Source organism: Panthera pardus, unplaced genomic scaffold (genome assembly GCF_024362965.1).
Source record: "Panthera pardus isolate Hobbes unplaced genomic scaffold, ASM2436296v1 HiC_scaffold_6, whole genome shotgun sequence".
NCBI lineage: Eukaryota > Metazoa > Chordata > Mammalia > Carnivora > Felidae > Panthera > Panthera pardus.
The window spans coordinates 120,230,395-120,244,914 of NW_026526991.1; the positions used below are offsets into that span (position 1 = coordinate 120,230,395).

Here is a 14,520-nt window from a genome sequence, read left to right on the forward strand (position 1 = left end):
CCTGCCGTAAGCGTTTTTTCTTCCTTAACCCATTCCTTTATATATTGCATTTTCATTCTTTGTGGTGTTCTGGGGAACTCCCTCAGACCTACCCTCCAGTCCACCAGTTACCCAGTGTGCTTCCAGGGCCCTGGGTTCGGGGCCTTCTGTTCTGATTCCAGTTCATCAGTTATAATTTTTTTTTTTTTTTCCTAACTGACATCGGAGTTAGTTAGTATATAGTGCAACAGTGATTTCAGGAGTAGAGTCCTTCATGCCCCTATAAGTTTCATTTTGTAAAAGTTTTATTGGATCCCTTTTCAACCTGATTGGTCATTTTGAAAGTCCCATAGTTTACTCATTTTTGCCAGCCTGTCTTTTTCTTCTTCATACATTTTACACATGGCTTTCGTTTCCTTTTCTGTATCTGGTCATTCTAACAGCTGAAGTCTTGAGAATAATTTTGGTTTCTGCAGAATCCCACTCTGCTTCTGTCTGTGAGTTCATGCTCCGCGGGGCTCTTGGAGGCCTGTGGCGGGGATGCTGTCCCCCAAACGCCATTTGCAAATATTTCCCTCAGGTGATGAGGCTACTTCTGCTTCCTTCAAAGGTGCTTGTTTAATGTCGAAGTGTGTGGTTGAGCTCCCCAGCTTTCCTGTGACCCAACTAAGTGTCGAAATTGATACCTGTCTTCAGGGAAACCCATCCGTTCATGCTTGCTTGGTAGTCCTCTCATTCCCAATGGATTAAACTCCTGTTAGGAGAAGGAAGGCATCTTGGAGATGTTTCTCTCCATTCTATGATCCCAGCCATGTGTTAACCACTCTGCTTTATCAAAGAGCTCAGTCTTTCCCCTTTGTTCTGTTTTGTTTTTGTAACTGAGAACCCTTCTGAGGCTCTTCCACTTGCTGGAGGTGTAAATCTTCTGAGGGGTTTTCATTAGTAGCAACAAGGGACATATAGCTCGGGAACCAAGATAGAAAAATAATTTACCAAGAGAAAGTCCAGCCTTTCCCAAGTTATGTGTCAGAGCTGCCCCTGCCATTCACTGGAACTTAGAACTTGATCCAACCCTTTGTCGTCTGCAACCGCGTCTTTATTTTTATTCTTGACGCCTTTGAAACCCATTAGCCCTGGGGCCCTATGTCTCTTTCCCTTCTTTCACGAAGGTTCTTCTTTTGGTACATTGATGCCCTGCCCCAATACTTAGTTCCTGTAAGAAAGGTAAAGATCACACGGATGACAGTGTTGGTTTTTTGGGTACCCAAATGTGTAAAGAAATAGTCCTGTTCATTAATTCAACAGAGATTTATGTCAGAAATTAAAAAGCCCTCTTTGTCAGATAGCATTCTCTTTGCGGGGAGAAGTTGGCTTAGACATGCAATCCGAGAAGCTCTGGGCTGAGGCTCTGGAGAGGAGGTGGGGAGATACATGGGAGAAGCAGGGCCAGGGGGCCACGAGGGCTCACCTTCCAGAATTCCTCCCTCGTCGCTGTCACCCGGGGGGCCACACCCAGCAGCAGAAGGGGAGACGAGCAGTCGGAGCCGGATGTGAGGTGGGGGCGGTAGTGAAGCCTGCAGAGGGAGTGAGGAGGGCAGCAAGAGAGATGATCTGGGATAGGAGGAGGAGGAGGAGGGTGGGGGGTGGGAGGTGTTCGTGTCCACTGGGTTTTTTTCCCCAAGATGTGTGTTCAAGTCCAGCACTTCCCGCGGAGAGATTTCTAACCTGTGTCATTTTGCTCTGTGTCTTTCTAGATCAATGAACTGAGCCATGTTCAAATCCCTGTTATGCTGATGCCAGATGACTTCAAAGCCTATTCAAAGATAAAGGTGGACAATCACCTTTTTAACAAGTAAGTACAAGTACGGCCGTTTATAAGACTGACACGGCTGCCAGGAGTATGAGTTTTGTGAATTTCTGTAATTGCATTAGTTTTCAATGGGTGGGAGTAAAGTTTTGCTGATGAAGTTAATCCTGTGATAAACATAACCATCTGTCATTTTCAGAAAAGCAACGGCAGGCCCTCTTGGGTAATATCCTTTTGCCATATGGCATATTGTTCTCTATGAATATCTTCCACGTTAAAAGTGATATTCTCATTACAGTTGAAATGTTTGAAGCTGTAAATTGCTTGGGATTTTTAGCAGCTGTGGACCTGAGCGGTCTTGGGACAAAACTCTAATAATGCTGACCTTATGAGCAGAAATAACTACTTCACAGAACAATGAAGAATTAAGGGACATTTTTCTAAAACATGATTGGATGCCATGTTGGGCAGTGAGAGTATTTCTCCTTCATTTGGCTGTCATTTTGGATGTCATTATGGAGCACCTCTTATGTATTAGCTGTCCACTGAGAGGAGGGACGAGGAAGTGGAAGACATGGCCCTGCCCTCAGGGGGCTGTCAGGCAGGTGCTTGAAATCTGACACATACGCAAATTACCGCATAATTCATTGTGCAAAGTACGACTAGAGAGGTGTGTATGTATCTACGGGTGCACAGAGGAGGAAGCAATTCGAGTGGGTGGGAGGAGCATTACAGAAATCTCTCCCGCGTGGGGATCAATTATGAAATTTCTTCATGTGGCCATTGTTCTGATGTGAAGCTGATGTGTTAATTCTTCAAACTGTTTAGAAGTTGACCTTTTGAAGGGATTTTCTTCTATGTGAATTTATTTATTTATCTATCTATCTATCTATCTATTTATTTATTTATTTAAAGTTTATTGATTGGCGGGGGAGGGGCAGAGAGAGAGAATCCCAAGCAGGCTCCGCGCCGATAGCGTGGAGCCCGACACGGGACTCAAACTCACAAGCCGTGAGATCACGGCCTGAGCTGAAATCAAGAGTCGGACGCGACCCAGGGTGCCCCTTTTCTGTGTGCATTTGGAATGTGGTTATTTGTGGATAGCACCAGCTGGGTCGTTGGAGGAGTGAGAGATAGTGTTGTTTTCCGAACTCGAATCAGCAGGTACCTGAGGACGAATGTGGGGAGCGCGTCTGTGGCTCGCTCCGCTGCCCACCCCGGGCTCCCCAAGTTCTTTGCTTTTCCTTCACCGTTTCCGTCTGTGTGGCCCCTTCTCTTTCCACCTCTTCTTTGGGAAAGTGGCCGCGAGGAGTGGCTGGGATTAGAAAGGTCGTCTAGTCTCAGTGCCCCTATAGGTGGTGAGAGGAGGCGAAGGCCACCAGTCTGTCCCTGTGTCCCCCCCGGGTTTACTGTGGGTTGTGGTTGGTTCTGGGCCGTACCAGCCTTGTGCGGGTGGGGAACCCCGGGCACTTGGGCTGCACGTGGAACTAGATGGTGGCAAAGTCAAGTCTACATCTAAACGTTATTCCACACTATGACCGTTTCAGAGAAAACATGCCGAGCCACTTCAAGTTTAAGGAATACTGCCCGATGGTTTTCCGGAACCTGCGGGAGAGGTTTGGCATCGACGATCAGGATTTCCAGGTGAGTCGCTTCTTTGCAACCTTTGCTTCCAGTAGGGTTTGCTCTGTAAACTAGGACTGACCTTTTTTTCGTCACGAGTAATTACGTAATGGCAATTTTCATTTCACGTAGGAATGTTTCAGTGTCCTTTCTGAAATAAAGGCCGGGTTCCGTCAGTTAGGGGCCTCTGGGCAAAATGATGTTAGCGGTCGGCAGGAAAAGACCATTCTTCGGGAAGCAAACACGCACGTGAGCGTTGCAGATGATACTCTCACTTCCTGGAGGAAGTGGCCCGTCAGCACAGCCTTCTTTTGATTTCTGCCATCAGGCGTGTCGACGGTCAGTGCCAGTGTGCACGTTGGGTCTTGAATTTGCGTTTCCTGTAGTTACAGGGTCCCCTTAGCAATCACCAAAGTTGTATTGTCGTGCTGATTTGCTGCTTTTCCAATCGTCTGAACCCGACTCTCCTGCTCACAGCATTTTGTCGGAGGCCACGCCTTGTGCACCGTGACCTGGAGTGGCTGGTGTGGTCTAGTGACCGTAGGGCTGTTGCACCAGCAGGAGCCTGCCGCTCCTGGGAACATCGTCTGTTCTTGGTGCCCACCACATAAAAATGTCCACTGTTGCTCCCCGTCCCCCCCCCCACCCCCGTATTTGCCTGGTTTTCTCAAATTTGACTTTTACAATCAAGATCATGGGGGTGTCTGGGTGGCTCAGTCAGTTAAGCACCCAACTTCGGCTCAGGTCGTGATCCCGCGCTTCGTGGGTTCGAGCCCCGCGTCGGGCTCTGTGCTGACAGCTCGGAGCCTGGAGCCTGCTTCGGATTCTGTGTCTCCCCCTCTCTCTGCCCCTCCCCCGCTCACGCTCTGTCTCCCTTTCTCTGAAAAATAAATAAACATTAAAAAAATTTTTTTAAAGAAAATACAATCGAGATCATGGTGCTGTCCTAAGTGCCGATCCGTGGTCATTTCTCCTAAGAAAGGACCTGACATCAGTTACTTGATCTTAATATAATCAGTCAGATACGTCAAAGCCAAGGATTTTTTTTAACAGCAGAAAATCTGAGTTAAGAGAGGCAAGGGCTAGTTTCTGGTCTTTTAGGACAGTCTGTTCATTTTGCTGTGTGAGCACTGACTTATTTTAAATCCCTCCAAATCCAGTAAACATTTCTTTCATTCGCTCCAAATCAGAATCCTAATGTATCCTACATTAAGTGCCATATTGCCCCCCGAGTGACCTTACAGTTTGAACACTGACACGGCTTTACCCTGTGTTTTCCTTAAAAAATAGGGTGTCGAAGGCAAATTGAGCTTAGTTAGTACATTTTCTTAAAGATGTGTGGGCCTCCCCACCCCGCCCTGCCCTGCCCCATTATTGAAAGTTTCCCAGAATTTCTCACATGCTCACTCAGGCATAAGAAGCCTCCAAGCTCCCACGTTTTGAATAAGCAATGCTGGCCAGGTTGCCAGTGATATTCCCTCCTCTGTGGGCCAGGGCTGGGATTTCCACAGAGGTGAGTTCTGAGCAGAGGCTTGGGTGTGCCCGAGAAAGTGGAGGGGGTGGGGGGAAGGGTGGGGTGCACGCTCAGCTTTGGGCCTCATGCATAAGAGAAAGAACTTCAGTCAAACCTGGACCGGGGATGTACTGCTGAAAAAAATAAGTCACTTGTAAAGAATAAACCTTGGAACGGTAAAAAAGGTTTGTATAAAATGAAAAGGAATGATTCTACATTATTTAAGGACTGCTAATACATTTGAAAAGGCCATATGGAAATAAACTGAATGGTTTAAAGGAATGAGTAGCTGACAACTGACGTCCTAAGAAACTCTCCTCTACCCGAGTCTCATGTCTCTTTTTTTGTTTTTTCTAATGTTTATTTTTGAGAGAGAAAGAGACAGAGTATGAGAGAGGGAGGGGCAGAGAGAGAGAGAGAGAGGAGGACACAGAATCCGAAGCAGGCTCCAGGCTCTGAGCTGTGAGCACAGAGCCCGACGTGGGGCTCGAACTCAAGAACTGTGAGATTGTGACCTGAGCCGAAGTCAGACACTCTGACTGAGCCACCCAGGCGCCGCTCCCCCCCCCCTTTTTTTTTTAAATAAAACAACTACACTGGCATTTCACAGAAACCGGCTTTTGAGGGCCTCTGCTCCAGGATCTTGTTAGGCCCCTCCATTTGTTACCAAAATGAAGTCCTTATGTTTCTTCCCATAATCAGCGCTGCTCAGTGAGATCAAAAACGGAGCCTTTACAGCCTGAAATCTTAACTGTAGATGAAAGTCGTTTTTAAAATGTCCTAAAATGACTAGTTTTGTTGCAAAAATACCAAGACATGAGCCAGTTTTCCTTCCCCTTCCCCTCCGCCCCCCAAAACAAAACCATGTAAACTTGATGTTTAAGAAAGTGCAAATTGCTGAGGACAAACTTTAAAGGCAAATTAGGCAAGTGGAGGAGGATTCGTGGAACTAACTGGCAAATCTCTAAAGCTCTTAGCAGGAGAAATCAGTACAGAGGAGAGCCAGTGTGAGTATAATTAATCATTTGAACACCACTCCCTTCCTCAGCTACGCGCCCGGTACTTTTGGCATTTAAATTGCTGCTTTCTCTTTGGCAACTGTATTTCTATTAAAAAGAGAAAAAAAGGTGGGTGTTCAAAGAAACTTGAGCGAACCAGAGCCACGTGCTGGTTTTCCTCTCCAGTCCCACGTTGCTTTCCCAAAGTCTCTACCTCTTAAAAAAAGTTTCGGGAGGGGCAGGCCCTGCAGTTTAACCTGAAGATGAGATTGTGGATGTGGGGCCCCACCCGCTCGGTTGGCTACTCGGTTTGGAAAAAAGGAGGAAGTTGTGCCAGCTCTGGCTCAGAGTTCATACCTTGAGGGCCTCCGGGCATTGCCGGGGTGAAGGTGGAGGTGCCACGGACAGGGGCAGGGCCCGGAATGCCCAGCAGTGGGCACAGGCCAGGACTAGCCGGGCCATTGTCCCAGCTGCCCGGCACATCAACTCACCACCGCCCAGACATTGTGTCTCTCGTGGACAGAACAAGGAACGCGTATCAGTTGACATCCGCAGTACCAAGTTAAATACTCTCTCTCGGTCTGATTTGAAAAGTGAGATCAGTGACCTGGGGTCTGATCATCTTTTCACGGCACTGGATGGCTAGAGGGGACCAGGCCCCACACTGCTGTGCTTTTCCTCGATGTGTTTGTTTTTCTGAAGTGTTTGCCTGTTGGACAAGCGGCTTTGCATCCGCGTAGTGATCAGGAGCCCCCTGCCTGGTTCATTTAGTATTTGGACCTTCGCGTTAAGTCAAATGGGTGAATGGCGTCCACCTGCCTTGTGTGTGTGAATGCCTTTTTGCTGCACCTGTAAAAAGTCAGTATTGCTGAATTTCATCACATTAGAACATAGTAATTAGGCTACCTAATTGACCTCTAGCAGCAAATTTAAACTTCTTGAGAAGAATTGAAAAGCAATCCTGCTATCAACAATTGTATCTTTCCCCTGGTTTTGGTTTCTTGAATGTCTTTTAAGAATGAAACTTTTTTTTCTCATAAGCAATAGTTCTAGAATATTCTTCATTAACAACAGTATTACTTAACACACACGTGTATGTAGAAACCTCTGTGTTGGTGTGTATGTGTGTGTCCAGGTTCAGAACTTTCTCCAGTTTATACGTGTGTTTTCAAATTACTTCGTTGGTTTGTAAAGCGCTCAGTGTTGGATTATATTCTTCCGATCATTCATTGTTGGGCCAAAGTGAGTCCCCGTTACCATGCTTTTAAGGTATAAGGCATCTTTGAAGACGGATGCCCCCATGGAGGCTTCCACTGTCACTGGCCCTGAGGTTCCAGGCCACCTGAGGCTCTGCTCCCCTTTAGGTGGATGATTTCACACATATTTACCACTCAGTGTGTGTTTATTTGTATCTATTGCCTGTCAGGCTCTGTGCAAGACATTATAGGCGATGCAGAAGGGAAGACAGAGCAAGGGGATTCCTTTTTGTTTGTTTTTTAAAACTAGAGACTGCTGTTCTTTTTTTTTTTTTTTTAACTTTATTTATTTTTGAGATAGAAAACAAACACAAGCAGAGGGGCAGAGAGAGAGGGAGACACAGAATCCGAAGCAGGCTCCAGGCTCTGAGCTGTCCGCACAGAGCCCGACACGGGGCTCGAACCCATGGACTGCGAGATCATGACCCGAGCCGAAGTGGGATGCTTAACCCGCTGAGTCACCCAGGCGCCCCATTGTTTGTGTCTGTTGTTCGCTTGCTTTTAAACTATTCCACGTCAGATTCTGTATTTGACGCTAATGAGATTTACAGAAACCCAGACATCTTTTTTACTATTCTCCAAGAAAAGCTGCGTCCCTCTTTCCAGCCTCTCCGAGGACCAGAACGTTTCACAACAGGCCTGGGAAGTGAAAGGGAGGCTTCGCTTAAAGTTTCTGAGCTGCGGGAGAGGACTGCCCGCCAGAGACCAAAACGTTCCCCAGGACGGGGATGAGGCAGTTAAGCCCCGACACAGCACGTAATTGAAACTGAGGCCCTCTTGTTCTTTGTGGAGGATAATCACCGGGCTTTCTCTTCCCCTGCCGCGTCTCCTGAATTAGAATCCCTCATTATTTGCATCTGATGCACCTTCTCCTTTGTATTTGTAACAGAGAATTCTAATTTTAAAACAACTGATTCTAAAAGCTCACGTCTGAAACTTTTGATGTTGCCCTTTCGGGTTTCAAAATAACGTTTTTACGGTGTGAAGAAGGACCTTCAGGGTGTGCGGAGCTGTGGAAAACAAAATATCTGCAGAAGACAGCGCCTGTCATCACGTAGATTTCCCAAGTGTCACTTAGACTGAGGGCAGGGACTGAGTCCAACGTGCCCACCAGGGTGCAGGCCCAGAACGTAGCAGCGGCCAGGCCTTGGGCAGGCCCGTAGGAAATATGTGAGGCAGAAAGGGAGGGAGGGCTGGGGTGGGGGGGGGGGGGGAACCAAGGTAAGCGAGCCTTCTGGGCCAGAGCATGGCGGCCGAGAGCCCAGGAAATGCTCGGCCCCTGGGTGGTGGCGGGACTGCGGAGATAAGGACGGGAAGCCGGACCGCAGGCTTCAGCCAGATTCGTCAGCCCCGGAGCAGCCGTGTGGATTTTGCACAGGGGAGTGATGTGAGGACGTGTGGATTGTCTAAAGATGACTGAGTGAGGGTGGTCACGCGCAGAATGCAGAAAGAGGAGGTAACAAAACCCGGAGCCTGTGCAATGTCCCAGCAAAGTGAAGAGGCATAAACCAGGGCACTTGGGAGTGACAGGGTGAGGCAGAGAGCAGCTTGAGACACACGTGACAGGAGTTGGGGGTGGCGGAGCCTGAGAGGCTGGGAGAGCAGGGGTGCGAGTCACGGGGGAGGGGCAGGTCGTCATGCAGTGGGGCAGCCTGGGGGGTGCTCGGGGTCAGGGTCAGGAGCTGAGGCCCGGGCCTGGGAGGGATTGGCATGTGGGTGCTTGTCTCTCGACAAACCTACCTACCCTGTCACCACCTGGAACTTGCTCCTTGAACCCTATCAGCTCTTCCTTTTCCCATTGAGACTGTTGTCTCTTGGGCCAGCTTGTTCACAGCTTCTCACACCCGCGGGCCACGCGGCTGAGCCTCCGTGGGCCCCACAGTGCGTATGGGACAGAAGCTCCTCCCGGGGCTGAAAACCGAAGGATCGGACAATCTCCTGCCAGACTTTTGGGAAAACTCCCTCACAACCCACCAACATCATCAGATTTTTTTTTTTTCTCGTGCTTTCTCTGCTCTTTCTTATGAATTGAACCAGTTACTATCCCCACCTGAGAACTCAGGCTTCCTGTTTGCCTGTGTTCCTCACCCTGAACCCACTTTGGGTGATGACCCGTGATTTCCAACCAGGAGCGGACAGTCATCTTGTCAGGGAGCTCCTGTCCGGGTTAGACGTTGTGTCTGCTTATTACGATCCTTAGACACAGGTCTGGGGTATTTTGATCTCGGTCAGTTACCAACCCGAGGGTTTTGTTTTGTTTTTTTAACAAAGAGAGAGAGAGAAAGAGAGTATGCAAGTAGGGGAGAGGGGCAGAGAGAGAGGTGGGAAGAGAGAATCCCGGGCAGGTTCCACACTGTCAGCGCAGAGCCCGATGTGGGGCTCGAACTCACGTGAGCTCATGACCTGAGCCAAAGTCAGATGCTTAACCGACTGGGATTTTTGAAGGAGGTCTCATGGCGCTCTGTGGAGTTCCCGCATCTCTGCTTCTTTCTCTGCTGGCCATCGCCATTCTTTTTTGTGTTCTTTTCTCCGCTGTTTCATTATCGATAAGTGTTAAATTGCAATGTGTCTTGCTCCCCTTTTTAATGAAAGCCCCTCTGCGCCTGGGATCACAGCTCAGACTTTCTTTGAAATTCCCAAAGAGCTTAACACACGACTTCGAACACAGTGGGCATTTAATAAATCCTTGATGATGATGTTCAAGTTAGCGTGTTGGTCTTTCCCCCTCTGATGAGGTCAGAGGACCATCTGTGCTTTCTCAGATCTGTCAAATGCAAACCCAGAAAGCAGCCTCATTGGGTGGTTGCTCCTGGCTCCCCGCCTTGTGATTCGAGGCATGTAATCATAATCCTGAGTTGTCCGCAGGGAGCGATCGGCTTCCAGGTTTCAAGTCCACGAAACGGGTAGCGTGGGTTAGGAAAAAAGAGCGTTTCCTGGGAGCAAGGGGGCTGGTTTGAGTTTTGGATCTTCAGTGACTGTTGGCTGTGGCTACGTCCAGTCACTTACTCCCGGTGAGTCTCAGTTTTTTCATCTGTGAAATGAGGGAGAAGGATGCGATGTTTGCTGAGGCCCTGCCAGCTGTCAACTCTCTGAATGTGTTATTAAGTCATCTCGAGTAGACGACAGTCGCCGAGGCTCTTATAAACAATATTGACGTGTTCTCTTTGTGAGATGGTGGCCTGTATACATTGGAGCATGACAGGCTTGATTTTAAGCGGCCTCTCTGTTGATTAAAAAAAAGAAGAAGAAGAAGAAAACAACTCTCCGTCCATGAGTTTTAACAGAAATGCAAACCATATCAAAATGGGGGGTGGGGGGGGGAGGGGGAAGAAACCAAAAATGCCTAAGACGAGGAGAATTAAGTGTTCAAAATGCTTGGGTATTAAAAAAAAAAAAAATGCACAGGGGACCGTAACGGTTGCTAAATCATGACATTTTCATGAGAGACATTAGAAGATGGCCGCTAAGAATGAGCTAATCAAATTGACCTTTACATTTCCTCCACTTTTCTGGGCACCCCCCGCCCCCAACCCCGGACCTCCCACTGAGGAAACAAACCACTTCAGTGTAGACTGTAGAGGAGTGGGGAGGAAGGATGACACCATTAATCCCTTTCTGAAGGGAAATGACGACAAATTTCCATTTAGAAGCGCACGAAGGCCGCTGAAGAGGGAGCCGTATCTCTCATGATCTTCCTTTATTCCCTGCCGAGGGCTGACATGGTATATTGGAGCTTCAAACACAGCTCTTGAGGTTTGGGGACAGGGTGTTGTACGATCCGTAATATATGTGGCTGTGGAAAATGGAGGTGCTGAAGAAAAGTTCACTTACCAACTGGCAAGATAGGCAAGCAAAACTGGACTCAATTGTCAGATTGCTACCCGCCCTACCTCCAATAGCTTTGCCCCAGAATTTCAGTTTTTGTCAGAGTCCATTTTCTCCCCCGACTCCCCAGCAAGCCCAGAAACACCCCACGACACAACATCTGCTGGCTGTCATGTATCCCCTGCACTGGACCGAGGACAGGGTGCCCGTAATGTCCCTTCACTCGCCCAGAGACGGCCCAGGGGCTACAGCCAGCACCGTCGGTCACGTCAGGGACTTGCAAGAAGAAAGTTCGGTTCCGTCACACATGCCTCTGTCCCGTAGGAGCGTTTCCATGAAATGTCCGGAACAGGCAAATCTAGAAGACAGTGGACTGGTGGTTTCCTAGAGCGGGTCAGAATGGGAGTGACTGCTAACGGGCCCAGGTTTCTTTTTGAGGTGATGAAAATGTTCCAGAATTCATTGCAGGGATGGTTAACTCTGTAAATATACTAAAAAAAAAAACCATTGAACTTGCAGTAGGTGAATTGTGTGGTATGTGAGTTACAGCTCAGTAAAGCCATGAAGACAGAAGAATGTTCGCGGTTTAAGATTCATTTATATTCAGTATATGATTTTGTTTTTTCCTTCCACCACTGATTTTAGTTGCCTTTTTCTTGAGGGCTGGGCGTTGTGATAACGGTATTTCCATTTAGAACAAGTGAATTTAAAACGTTACATCGTTTATAATATGAAGCTAACCCATGTATAGAAGAAAGGGGTAGCCAATGAACACAGCAGTTAGTTTTACATTTATGATTAGATTTCACCCTAAACTGATAGCAAAGCATTATCCATTCCTACGTCTCTACAAGCTAACAGCAGTAACTATTAGTGAATAGCCATTAGGAGAGCGAGAAGGAAACCTAGAGACGTGAAGTCCAACTTTCTTTGCAGATAATCCGGTAACGGAGTGAGGGGCAGGGGAGGGGAGTTGGGCGGGCTCGTTGCCCTTAACTTCTGACTTGCTCTATTTCTGTCCTACATGCTGAGTCCTTATGGGCAGTGACACTGTATCAAGGTCTGTTCATTCATATTTTGAATATTAACGTGAGTCTTTTAAGGCCCCGCATTGAATGGGATTGTGGTTTCATGGGAAGCCAACCAATTACACAGGTGACTTCCCGGACGATCAGTTCCAAGGTTACTTTTCCAAACCTCCATTCCTCTCCTCAAGCCCTCGTCTTCAGCCGGCATCTGCTCACCCTTCATTATTCTTGTTTCTCCCTCGAGGTAACGGAGGCAACGGAGGCCTACACATTGAGCTACCCTGAGTCCATCCCCTCCCCCCCCCACCCCTGCTATTCCTGCAGATTCATGGGCATCTTCAGCCAGCCTACTTTCCTCCCTTCCTCCTCCTCAAGAAGGAGGCACCCACTGCCCCCAGCTGCCTCCCCACCACCTTTCTATTTCTTTAGAGACTTGTCCCGCCCCTTTTCCCTTTGGTGGAGGTAAGCGGGGGCCAAGGACAGGAGAAAGGCCTTGCGGGTTGGGAATTTTCAACTTGAAAGTTCTTTATAAAAATGTTTTAAGTTCTTTTATAAAAATATAAGTGGTTGTTATGGAGGGCTGTAGGAAATAACCTGCAAAGGTGAATGGAGAGCGTGTGGCTCTCAATTTTCACTGCGTACAAACTAGAGGCTTGGCCAGGGTGGGGACAGGAGGAATCAAGAGCAAATTAGAAGAACTTATTATGAGTCCTTCATTTTTTTTTTTATTTTAACGTTTATTTATTTTTGAGAGAGAGAGAGTGTGAGTGGGCAAGGGGGAGAGAGAGGGAGACACAGAATCCTAAGCAGGCTCCAGGCTCCCGAGCTGTCAGCACAGAGTCCGACGCGGGGCTCAAACTCATGAACCGTGAGATCTTGACCTGGGCTGAAGTCAGACGCCTAACCGACTGAGCCACCCAGGCACCTCTATAAATCCTTCATTCTTAACTTCCTAACCTGCAGAATCATCTGTCAATATCAGTCTGCACCTCTAAGTAGCTTCCAAGGTGAAATTTACTATTTATAATAATAGCTACTGTTTACCGAGTACTACTGTATTCCAGGCACTATTATAAAAAGTCTACATTGTCTAATTTAACCCCCAGGCAAACTTTTGACTGGTATTATCATTATCCTCATCATTATTACCTTTCTGCAGATGTGGACACTGAGGCACAAAGAGCTTAAATAACTTGTCCAAATTCGTAGTCTTGATTTCTAAAGTTCCCGTGTCCAATTGCATGTTATACCGTCTCCTAGTTTCCTCATCAGCGCTGTTTGGAACTTGACACATCAGGCCTCTGCTTATGTTAATGTGAACCTGAGGAAATATGAAGGAACTAGATAGACGTATGAATAAAGTAAACACAGCGAGATGGTCTCGACGTTCAGAATCTTCTGATGAGTGTGTACTTAGTAGGTTGGTGATAATGCGTTCTCTTCCGATGGCTTCTAGACTTGGGAATATGTAATGGGATGGACATTTCACACACTCAGTGCCCTGGATTGCCTTCATATTGTGACCGCGTTGTGACTTTGACCCCAGATATCCCCAGGTCACTTTGTTTTGCGTGTTCACACTTTTGAACTGAGAGGTTCAGAATCCCAGATTTTGAATTTTTTAAGCACACCTTATTTCAGAATATATAACTCTCTACGCTTTGTCCTTGACAGGGAATCTGTTCTCTGATGAGAGTAGAGCTCCACACTCTAGGCAGCTTTCTCATACACATGGACAGGTAGGTCAGGGTGAACATTCCTGACAGTAAATTTTTTATTTTGGAAATAGGAATTACCTTGAAGGTCTCTGAACCAGCCCTATAAATGGTGCTTTGTAGGCCTTTGGTTAGATCAGACTTTCATCTCAGACTTGGTCTTTAAATCAGGTGGTCCAGATGAGAAAGAATTTTTTTTTTTTTAGTTTATGTACTTATTTTGAGAGAGAGAGAGACGGCATGAGTGAGGAAGGGGCAGAGAGAGAGAATCCCAAGCAGGCTCTGCGCTGTCGGCACAGAGCCCGAAATCGCCAGATCATGACATGAGTTGAAACCGAGAGTCGGACGCTTAACCGACTGAGCCACTCAGGTGCCCTTAGAAAGATTTTTTTTTTTTTTAAATGGTGCCATCAGCTAGACCTTCTTTCTTCCGTGCAGATCTTGTCCTAGCTTGCAGATTTTGCCTTAACTTCTTTTTCTGTTTCTTTCTTTCCTCACCAGTTGAGCATTGTAGAGAATGAGCCAGAGTTTAGCACTCCCGGAGGAAAGGATTACTTCTTTCAGCCTTGGCATTCTTTGCCAAGAAAACCCTTATTGCTTTAAGCAGGGAAAGACAGAGGATGGGGCAGTCTGTAAAGATAGGAGCCAGTCCCCAAAAGAGAATGAGAACCCCCAGCAATTCCCAGAACGTGTGGACTAATTAAAACAGGCACAATGAACTACGCCACCTGGTCAGAAATGTGAAGAAATCTCAGGATTGGTGCTGTCACCCCAGT

At 47.4% G+C, this 14,520-nt stretch overlaps 1 protein-coding gene across 3 annotated transcripts in view; it reads left to right on the plus strand.

Annotated features, from left to right (window-relative positions):
• Positions 1-14,520, plus strand: part of PIP4K2A (phosphatidylinositol-5-phosphate 4-kinase type 2 alpha) — a 186,599-nt gene that overhangs the window by 115,161 nt on the left and 56,918 nt on the right. For all 3 annotated transcript variants that reach the window (XM_053895455.1, XM_019460560.2, XM_019460562.2), the window contains exons 2-3: positions 1,734-1,831; positions 3,334-3,430. In XM_053895455.1, the coding sequence (XP_053751430.1) occupies positions 1,734-1,831; positions 3,334-3,430 (195 nt within the window). The remainder of the gene's footprint in view (positions 1-1,733; positions 1,832-3,333; positions 3,431-14,520) is intronic.